Source organism: Dendropsophus ebraccatus, chromosome 5, assembly GCF_027789765.1.
Source record: "Dendropsophus ebraccatus isolate aDenEbr1 chromosome 5, aDenEbr1.pat, whole genome shotgun sequence".
NCBI lineage: Eukaryota > Metazoa > Chordata > Amphibia > Anura > Hylidae > Dendropsophus > Dendropsophus ebraccatus.
Window position 1 is genome coordinate 32,740,910 of NC_091458.1, and position 11,771 is coordinate 32,752,680.

The 11,771-nt window shown below is 41.9% G+C and overlaps 1 protein-coding gene across 1 annotated transcript in view; it reads right to left on the minus strand.

The window, feature by feature from the left end:
• Positions 1 to 7,840, minus strand: part of CRYL1 (crystallin lambda 1) — a 77,661-nt gene extending 69,821 nt beyond the window's left edge. Inside the window, exons 1-2 of the mRNA XM_069969817.1 lie at positions 7,723 to 7,840; positions 409 to 516 (exon numbers count right to left, since the gene is read on the minus strand). Of these exons, the coding sequence (XP_069825918.1) occupies positions 409 to 516; positions 7,723 to 7,763 (149 nt within the window). The 5' untranslated portion in view covers positions 7,764 to 7,840. The remainder of the gene's footprint in view (positions 1 to 408; positions 517 to 7,722) is intronic.
• Positions 7,841 to 11,771: the final 3,931 nt, after the last annotated feature.

Consider the following 11,771-nt stretch of genomic DNA (forward strand, 5'->3'; position numbering starts at 1 on the left):
AAAGCCTGAGATTTCTCCTCTTTTCAAATCCATTCCTGGCTTTGGTTTCAAATCTTTGGCAGATAATTTGTCAGATAATCTTTCTGTGTAAATTGACCCTTAGTTTCATTGAAGGGAATAGAGTTGATTTGTAATACCACACACAACCTGAGGACAGGGGTTTTTTTGCAAGAAAGTAGCTGTGTTTTTTCTTCTCCTGGATAATCCCTTTTAAGCAGCTCAAACAAGATGATTTTCCCTCATAATAATAATGTACATGAAATTAAATAATAAAGAAATTACAATCAAAACATATGAACAGATTAAAAAGATGAATGATTTAAAAAAATCTGGAAAAAAAAAAAAAGAAGAAGATCTGGCAGCCTTGTTACTGTTGTTACTTGTTACTGTAATATTTAGGTATCGTACCGTATATCCTCCAGTGCAGCGGTAACTTGCTCTTTCACAATATCATAGAGTCTAACTTTAAAGCCACCACTCGCAAACACCATGGCCCAGCTGCGACCAATGAGACCACTGAAAAAGAAAAAAGAAAAAAAAAGCATTTTTATATACTCCATAAATCCTGATTCCCCCCCCTCCCCCCTTTGTCTCTTTAAAAGGAAACTGAGGATGAAGGCAATTTTCTTACCTTTATCCTCAGCACCATCTTTGCTAGATCTTCACTTTAATAAACAAGTAAATTAGGCTGTTGGGCGCACTAGGGGTGGAGCTACATGTGGAAATCCACAGACAGTGGACATTTCATTGTGACCTTATGCTGCGTTTACATGGAACAATTATCGTTCAAACTTTCATGTGATACCGATCGCATTTGAGCGATAATGGGCTCGTGTAAACACAGCAAACGATCAAGCGTCGAGCGAGAAATCATTTTGATCTTTCAACATGTTCTCAAATCATCGATGGTCGTTCGCTTAAAAAATTCGTCTAAACGCTGATTGTTATAAAAAACACATTGTTATTTCGAAATCGATAATTGTTCGATTGGACGAATTATCGCTCCGTGTAAACGCAGCATAACATGGCGTAATCTGGAGGGGTGATTTCTTAAAAATAATCACAAAGAGGGGAATTTATTAATGCCCACACCAGAAAACTGGCACAAAAAGTTTAGAAAGTCGCACATGTTTGTCCACCAGTCACAGAAAAGTCTACCATTTTTTCGTTTCAAAGAATTTTTATTATAAAAAAAAATTTACATAACAAAACAGCAGAATTTTAAACAGCAGGTTTGTTAGACATAGGATATACAGATACATGATTATCCATATGTTAGAACACTGGCTTTTATAGAACAAAGGCAATAGCAATTAAAGGGGTTATCCAGCGCCACAAAAACATGGCCACTTTTCCCCCTACTGTTGTCTCCAGTTCAGGTGCGGTTTGCAATTAAGCTCCATTTACTTCAATAGAACTGAGTTTCAAAATCACACCCAATCTAGAGACAACAGAAGGGGGAAAAGTGGCCATGTTTTTGTAGCGCTGGATAATCCCTTTAAATAAAACAAAAAGACAAACCGTTCAGTACAATCCAAGAACAGAAGTGGACAAGGCTAACATAATGCTCAGGAATTATACATATCCTCCTCACGGACCTATGGTGAAGATGAAGGTAAATCTTTTGCACTATATATTTTATCCCTATTAACAATGAAGCCCGAGCGGACTTCAAACGGATCCCGCCTCCTTCACTGAGTGGCTGAGCGGACCTGAGACGTCACGTCTCGGGCCCGCGTCAGACACCCGGAAGCGGCCGGGAACCGGGGACCGGAGCGCCGTGATGCGGGACCCGCCGCTGGAACCGGGGAGGTTAGTGGACGTCTTTTATTTCAGCCACCTCCTCCCCGGTCCCCCAAAAAAAGTGCCCCCCCGCCAGAGCACCCCTTTAAGCCCCTACCCAATAACCATATACGTAGGAACACTCCCACATAATGAGTCTAACATTTTTGAGCAAAATGAGGCCGATTGCTATACTGTACAGTAACTTATAATATCACATATTCAGCTGTTTCTAAATGTTTGTTTCATCTGTTCTACATGTTACTCAGAATAAAATATTATTGTTGGGGGTGTGGAACCAATTGTCAGCATTTTAATGATTTTTTATGGGAAAATTTGCTTTGGTTTAAGGCTGATTTGGATTACAAATAACAGTATGCTTGTAATCCATGGCACTTTCACTTCCCTCATATACCATTTTTTTACCATTTTGCTGACTACCCTTTAACCAATGGGCAGTATCATCTGGGTCATGAATGACCAGAATTGTACAAAATGAACACACTTTACATTATTAGGCTGAGTTCACACTACGTATATTTCAGGCAGTATTAGGTCCTCATGTCAGGCATATACAGGCTCAGTGGTGGACACTGGAGGTGGGGCATGGTCACATGCTCCTCCATGTCGGCCATCTTATGGACAGAATCACCACAAAGCAGGACAGCAAAGCCTGGAGGAGGGGGAGTCTGATGTTATCTCTATAAGGGAACTACTGTCAGTAAGTGCAGTGAGTACACTTACTAAGGCTGGGTTCACACTATGTATATTTGAGGCTGTATTTGGTCCTCATGTCAGGTCCTCATAGCAACCAAAACCAGGAGTGGATTAAAAACACAGAAAGGATCTGTTCACACAATGTAGAAATTGAGTGGATGGCCGCCATATAACGGTAAATAAATGCCATTATTTCAATATAACAGCCGTTGTTTAAAAAAAATAGCAAATATTTAAAAAAAAAAATGCCAGCCATCCACTCAATTACAACATTATGTGAACAGAGCCTTTCTGTGTTTTCAATCCACTCCTGGGTTTGTTTGCTATGAGGACCTGACATGGGGACCAAATACTGCCTGAAATATACGTAGTGTGAACATAGCCTTAAAGTGATCTTGCTCAATGTTTGCTCAGTAAGTGTCCAGCACTTGAGTGAAGTCTTTATTGTACAAATCGTTTAAACTTTGATCTATCGTTAAAGTCCACCAGGCCGGGGCAAGAACACCAACAATGAAAACAATCTGATAGTTACTGTTTATCAACCTTGTCCGCTGGTGGGGGACAAAATGAACATATTTTTTTTCCATCTGAAACCTTTATGTAAAAAAAAAAATGAAAAGTCAATGCTCAGTTATAATACATCTGATAATATTAAGAATAGGTAAAAAAAAAAAAAAGTCAATACAGTATTTTTCACTATCCTGATACCAGTGATTTGGTTTTATACGAGCTTCTCCATGGCTTTTTGGAATGTTTCTTTTACATACTCCCGGTCACAGTGCTTGTTCCTATTGTCAACAGGCTAAGGGTCCTATTAAACAAGGCGATTTTTTGGTTTCTTTCAATTACCGTTAGCAAACGCTTTTGGAAACATCCTGAAATCATTCGCTATAATGCGCGGAACAATAGTCGTTAGTTACAATCGCAATTATGATTGCAATTACAATCGTTTGTACACTCTAGTACACGAACCAACCATGTGTACATACACCTAAAGGTTTGCAAACAATTAACAATGACTTTATGGTCAGCTCATAAGATGCGATTACCGACATTCAACAAATTCCCATTAGTCGTTTGATAGTTGCCTGCATACACACTGAAAGATTATCGCTTAAATACAAACAATTTGAAGATTTTTTTGCACAATAATCTTTCTGTGTAATAGGGCCCTTACCTTGATTGAGTAACAATGTTCCTTGGGTCTAGTAGTACGTAAAGATGTTTAGGTTTGCTATTTTTTTGGATTGACGTTTTAGTTTTGTTTTTTGCTTCGCTTGTGGACTGGTACCTTCCCTGACTAGGAGTTGTTTTTCCATGTTGAGTAAACTCTGCTTTTTAGCCTTTTCCTTCAATAGGCCTGGATCCAGGTTGCAGTGACCATTTTTCACTCTTGCTGCGGGCTGACATCATCATGTTGATAGCACTCCATCCATTTCTGCCAAACATCAGCAAGAAGGGAGAGTAACCTGTGGCAGAAAGTGCTGTTGTTGTACACCCATGGCAATTCTGTAATGTCTGGTCTTTCAGTCTTCCAGTGCTCTTAAGGTGCCATTTCTTTGGGGGTTGTAGGGTGGCTCTTCTCTCACCTGGTCTTTAAAACAAGCCCCTTGGGCCATACATTTAGGATAAGACTTCCCCAAAGTATGGTAAGCCTGCACCAACATCTTGTCAACCATGTTGCTACTGGACAGTGCAATGAGGTGTACTTTTGCCAACGTTTCATGATCAGAATGTGCGCCTGCCCCTCCATGTCTCGGAAAGCTTACTTCTGAGACCTGGAAAAGCCGAAAGTAAGTGCCAGGGAGCAGAAGGCTTTAGTCATCTTCTGGTTCCCAGACAATCCCTTTAAAGCGACTCTGTACCCACAATCTATCCCCCCAAACCACTTGTACCTTCCAATAGCTGCTTTTAATCCAAGATCTGTCCTGGGGTCCGTTCGGCAGGTGATGCAGTTATTGTCATAAAAACAACTTTTAATCCTGCAGCGCTGTGTCTAACGGCCGGGCTTACATTTTTATATGCATTAGGCTGGCACAACCTCTCCTTCCATCCTCTCCACCCTCCTTATCAATGGGAATGATCCAGGAACATTTACTGCTGTTTGAGCTTTGCACAGGTGTATTAACGATCCAGCCCATGTTCATTATACACACAGGTGGGGAATAGGAAGCAATCTGCCTGGAGCATTCCTAATGATGAGGGTGGGGAGGAAGGACAGAGAGGTTGTGCCAGCCTAATGCATATACAAATGTAAGCCCCGGCCGTTAGACACAGCGCTGCTGGATTAAAAGTTGTTTTTATGACAATAACTGCATTACCTGCCGAACGGACCCCAGGACAGATCTTGGATTAAAGGCAGCTATCCGAAGGTACAAGTGGTTTGGGGGGGTCAGATTGTGGGTACAGAGTCACTTTAAGAAAACAGTGCAAGAAGAAAATCCCCTATATATGCTTCAAGATGGACCAGACGAAACCCCTATTAGGCTACATTTTGTATGCTGAACCCAATTGAGTTGGCTTTATTAGGAACAGTTGGCCGTAGAGAAGCGTACCCCTACATACATCTAGGTGCTTGTGAGCTACCCAGTACCTTTACTAAAAGCTCTAAGATCCCCCTTGGCGTCATGCTTCACCCCCTACCAAGCCAGGCAAAGACCTGACAAAAATGCACAAATTAGTGCAAAAAGGTGTGACTTTTTGCTGGGTATGCATCTAGCATAGCCCTGATTTATTTCCCCCATAGTATGCATTTAGGTCTTTTGCATAGATTTTGATTTGGTTACATTAGTGTAACAACTTGAACGGCCACATATAATACTGCTTCTCGTAAATAACACAATATACAGTACACTATACAAATACTAATTACCTGATATAGTTATTACTTACAAGTAGTAGGTGTAGTATGATAAGGAAGTGGCGTCTAAATCAAACTACTAAGCTTCCTTGCTGATAGCAGTCACAGGGTGCTGTGTTATGGTCAGGGCCGTATTTACCACTAGGCACCCGTGGTCCGGTGCCTAGGGCAGCACCTTTCACGAGGGCAGCGCCAGGAAGCAGGGGGAAGGAAACAACTTTTTTTTCCAGTCTCCTAAGTCCCGTTTAGACTTACCAGTAAATCTGGTGTCTTTTTTTTTTTTTGGGGGGGGGGGGGGGGGGGGCTGGTATGGTGGTGTTATTCTATTACAGTATGGCGGTATTGGTCAGGTCTGGTATAACGGTGTTAACCAGTCACAGCAGTTTTGGGCATACACCTACTGGTTACCGCATGAGGATCTGGTTTCGGCTGCATGTGGTGACGTACGGTAAATGTGGGAACACGGCCTAAGACTGATCAGATATCAATATGATGTTCAGAAACTAGAAAATCATGATGCTAATTGGTGAGTGAAGATGGGGCGTCTGCAGGTGTAGTGCCTAGAGCAGCAGCAGCTGGGAATACGGCCCTGTTATGGGTACTGTGTTGGGTTTAGAGATTAGCAAACCTGCCAAAGGATCGAGTTTGCATGAACCTGTACGATCAGCATTTGAATCTCTCTGTATGGAGAAGGTGGATGCAGTCCTCAGGCTCCATCCACCTTTTCCATGTAGTGGGATTCAAATGCCAATAATTCGGGGTTCATGCGAACTCAAACTTTCAGCAGGTTCGCTCATCTCTAGTTGGAACTGTTTCGGGACTTTTGCAGCCTTAGGCTATGTTCACACTACGTATATTTGAGGGTCCTTCACAACTACCGACTCGCAGCGTTAAAAACGCTGCAAGTCGGCTAGGTCCTGGCAGATCACTGTCATTACATACACGCAGTGGTCTGAACGACCGCTGCGTGTATGTAAATCTGCCGGCCGCTTAACCCCTTCCGCTGCCGCCCGCCTCCCGCTCTGTATACATTACCTGTCCTCGCTCCACGGGGTCCCGACGTCCTGCTCTCCCATCCGGCCAATCAGTGGCTGCGGCAGGGCAACACACTGTGATCTGCCAGGACCTAGCCGACTCGCAGCGTTATTAAACCTGCGAGTCGGTAGGTGTGAAGGCACCCTAAAAAAGTATTCCGATCTCAGCTAATAGAGTTATACCCGTAGGGCACGGCAAGTAAAATATATTTGCAAACAAATTCATTTAGCAAAGTTGTCTCCTCTTGATATGCTGCTTTCTCTCCCTCAGCTTGTTGTCTTGGTTACCGACCAACACTCTGCTCTAAAAGAAATGGTATTGCTGGTGTATATATACTGTATAATATATAAATATGTATACTATAGCTGTATATACACCACTGCTTTCAGAGCAGAGTGGTGGTCGGTAACCTAGACATCGAGTTGGCAACAAGAGAAAGAGTCACATATCAGAAGGAGACCAGTTTGCTGAATGAACGTATGTACAAAAATATTTTACTTGATGTGTCCTAAAAGTATAACTATGTTATTTAAGATAGGGATACCCCTTTAACATGGTATCGCTCACATAAAGGAGCCAATAAAATAAACATTATCCATCAAGGGATTGTTAGGCTGTGTTCACACACTACAGTTCCATAGCGGTAGTGTTGTATCAGCGCAAAACTCTGAAGGTACCGCAACATTACTGCAATGTGTGTGAACACAGCCTTGGCTATTGGCAAGTTCCTAATCTCTGCCTGGTTATGTCATTCTGCTGAATAGCAAGAAACCAGAGGATGTATTTCCACAGCCCTTCTGTATGGAAAGACACAGACGTGTATAGGAGGTTATCCAGTGTCAGCTCTTTGTTTCCTGTTTTTCGAGGTGGGGGGGATGGGAGCAATTTTAAAAACATCAACCTCCGAACTAACAAGAAGTTAGAAAACTCTCATAAATTGAACTTCACATAGAAGTTCAAAATATCAGAATCTTTGAAAAAGTTCAGAATCAAAAATTCTTGTGCGAAAAATAATTATCCATAAAGCCGAAATAAATATAAAATATTATAATATATAAGTTATATAAAAAATTACATTTCTATTTCTATCATTTTTTTAATCCTGATTCCTGTGTTGTATCTAATATCAGGTTATCCCGCACTGAGTATAGGTAGTCTCTTACGTTACCGCTCCTGTAGTACTACAAATCTCAGCATGTCTGGTTAACAATTTACATTTCTACAGCCGATAATAAAAGACATAAATGTACTACGTTTGCTATAAACTATGCAAACCCTTTAAATGTAAGCTAAGTGCAGGCAGGAGCAGTATGCTGTATCCACGTTACCTTCCAATAATCACAATACTCCCTTCCTTTGGCTCAGTCATGTTCGCCTGTAACGTGTTATGACTACAGATTGCAGAAAGGATCCGGCCAGTGCTAGACTAGCAGCAGAGTTTCCCAACCCAGCCTATTTACATGGTGCCTGCACGACCTCCCATACAATCTGTGCTCTGATTGGCTGCCCTGGAAGTCTCCAGCCTGGAACATGCTAGCTGTGCACTGATTGGCTGCTGAAATCAATCCAGTGCCCCACCTTCATTTCATACAGATCTGTTATGGCACTGGTCTGGTGTATTATATCTCCATAACCTAGGGCTTTACTTTTACCGTCCACAATGATTGAAGGGCGGCACTTTTCCAGGCATGAAAAGTAGTCTAGCCAAGCCAGTAGATTAACCCTTTTGTGGCCTGAGGACTCTTCCACTGTAGCGGCTGTATTAGTGGTAAACAGGCTCTAGTGTATTAGAGAAACGCATAAATAGCAGTTCCTTAAAGGGGTTATCAAGGATTAAAAGAAGCACACCTACTTTCTTGCGAACACAGCGCCACCCCTGTCCTCAGGCTGTGTGTGGTATTGCATTTCAGCTCCATTTACTTCAATGGAACTAAGACTGGATAACCTTTTTAGGCTATGTTCACACAACGTTTGAGACTGTCCGTTCTGTTCCAGGTCACAGAACGGCCGGTCTCTGAAAAGATTATCCCAGGCCGGAACTGCAGTACCATCCGGATGATCTTTAGCGCCACAGATTTCTGATGCGCATCAGAACTCCCCACAGCACACTACGGAGCGTGCGGACGGAGCCTCGCACTTCATAGTGTGCACTGATAGGGTTTTCTACGGCCGCTCTTCAATGAAGAGGCAGTCCGCCTCTACATAAATCTCCGTACCGCCGGAGATGCGGGGACATTTTTAAGTCCTGCGTAAAAAACGTCGGACTTAATAAATGTCCCCTTATGTGTATACGCTCCGGCCGGGATCCCATAGATGGCAAGGTAGCATATAATTTCATAATAATCACAGGCATTGTACAACAGCTGTGGTTTTACGAAAATATACGTTGTGTGAACATAGCCTTACAGTGTATACCTGACGGTATCTTAATAATACATTAGTGAACCCAACGAGACAGGGTCATTTACACACTCAGTAATCCATGGACCCAATGGAGTATGAAGCTGCACAGTGGACTCGCAGATCTCCCGGCATCATGTATCAATGTGATGTTGGGTGAGACGAAAGTGTTTAAATCTTCACAGGACTGTACAGCCTCCGAATATTGTAGACACTTTCGGCTCCTCTGGCATCATGTATCAATATGGTCTGTGAGTCCACTGCACAGTTTCATGCTCCATAGGGTCCGTGGGTTACGGAGTGTGTGAATGACCCCTTTTTTGCATAAGAGATGAAAGAAAAGTATTCTATACAGTTGGGATAGGGAACCACGGGCCTTCCAGCTGTTGTAAAACTACAGTTCCTATTGTGTCTGGGCACTCAAAGCTTTGGCTGTCCAGCCATGATGGGAATTATAGTTTTACACAGAAACATAGAAGATTGTTGGCAGAAAAAGACCCCCTGATCCATCTAGTCCGCCCTTTTAGTATTTTCTTTCTTATTATCTTAGGATGGATATAGGTTTATCTCAGGCAGGTTACATTCAGTTATTGTAGATTTACCAACCACATCTGCTGGAAGTTTGCTCCAGGTATATACTACTCTTTCAGTAAAGTAATACTTTCTCACCTTACTTCTGATCTTTCCTAGGAACACATGCACATCACATAGCTGCCTTTGACTCCAGGTAATTCATGGATGTTCTGAAAACAAGATTTCGTTCTTATTATGTAAAGTGTCGCTGTTGTTTTGAAAAACTTATAACATGTCATAGAGATATAATACAAAAAAGCAATGTCCCAAGGGTGCTATCTATTTGGATCCTTTCTGACCAGTTGTAGGCTTATTTAGCCCAGGAGAGGCCATTGTAGTGTGAAAATGCTAGAGTAGGGACCATGTCTCTGAGGACACCTTAACATGGCGACATGGTACACTTTGTTTGATCAAATAGTTTGCTAAGACTTTCATTTTTTAATGTCTATAGAGCAGGTTTTTATTGTGTGTACACCGGGGGGAGTATGTACGGTAAGGGCTTACACCTGTAGGTTGTTGTTGAACGTTTTGCATGTTGTATGGTTGTATGCCATAGAGACATGTCAAAAGGTTTGATTGGTCCGGGTCTGAGTGTTCAGACCCATATCGTTCAGGAGAATGAGCGGGGAGAGGACCACGCTGCAGTTAGCCCGTTCCCTGCTATGTGTCCTATGATTTCAATCGGGCTTCATAGACATACGTAGGCAGAGCCAGACTGATCACGTGACACAGAACTGGGATTTCTATGGGGATACATAGAAAACGGAAACAGAGTTCCTGTCTCAGCCAGAGAGGTCAGCAGAGAGCACTGTCTCAGACTGAAAATAAAACACCACTTCCTGCAGGACATACAGCAGCTGACAAGTATGGGAAGACTTGAGATTTTTTTAATAGAAGTACATTACAAATCTATATAACTTTCTGATATCAGTTGATTTGAAAGAAAAAGATTTTGGCTGGATAACCCCTTTAAAATACTTCAGTTCTAAAGAGATAGGCTTCTGATGTATACAAATGTAAGCTTTCCTGAGTGCAGCGATGTATAACACTGTGGTGAAATAGCAGCTTTTAAAATCCACACATTTAGTCAATCATAAATCACCAGTTACAAATAAAACTAACACCTAGGAGTGTAACATATTGTTGCCTCTTTGGCCTGAATTATAATTACAGATTGGTTACCTAACAATAATAAAGCGTGCCAAATGTGATACCCGACATTTAACACTGCAGTGAACCAATCATGGGACCAAAGAGAGAATACATGGCGCTCTTTAATGCATTAAAAGGGTACTCCCATCTCATAACGTAGTTATACCTGTAGGGGTTGTCACGCTGAATATCTTTGCATAGACAATCATTTAGCAAACTTGCCTTCTTCTCTTGATATGCTGCTATTTTCCTTTCATTGTTGACATCTCGTTGTCTAGGTTACTGTCCAACACTCTGCTCTAAAAGCATTGGTCTGGCTGGTATATATATGGCTATAATGTAACGTCATGTAATGTAATGTGATGTAACGTCAATTAACAGTAACATTTTAAATCCCCTAAATAGCTAAATAAACTGTAAAGTTTTTACCTTATAAAATATATTTAAACAGTTGTTAAAAAAAAAACAATACACTAGTCATGATTTGTATTTCTGCATTTTTAATAAGCCAAACTATAAAAATATCACATAATTTATGCTACACCATGAGGCTATGTTCACTTACTGTATAAACAAGGGCTATTCCACATGAATGGCCATTGCCTACAAATTACCTACAGCGGAAATTAATGATCAGGATCATTAAGTATGGCCGTAGGTAACGTTAAACAATGGCCGTTCTCATGGAACGCTGTTGTTTATACAGCGTGTGATCTTAGCCTAAATGGGTATTCCGCTCAGGTTAAATACATGTTGAATCACCCCCCCCCCCCTCCCCACTGGTTATTATGTTTTTAGTCTTCTTCCCCCAGTTCTGAGCTGCTGCTTTCTGCTGAAGACAAATAAAACTGTGTGTGAGCGTTTCTCTCTGTCTCCCCCTCCTCTTTGTGACGGCTCATGTAAACATTGTCCCTGGCAGTCTGTTGCTGCACTCTGTAATGCTAGGAGGGTTATTCACAGTGAGGTCACCAGCAACTTGACCTCAGATTAACCCTCCCGGCATCACAGAGTGCAGAAAAAGCCTGCTAGGGACACTGTTTACATGAGCCGTCACAAAAGGGAGGGGGAGACAGAGAGAAATGCTCACACACAGTTTTCTGTGTATTCAGTAGAAAGCAGCAGAATCAGAACTGGGGGAAGGAGACTGAGTAATAATAACAAATACGGAGCAAATTGTCTCCAGGAGGGGGGATGATTTAACATATATTTTACTTGAGTGGAATAACCCTTTAAAAACAAAATGCCTCTCCAA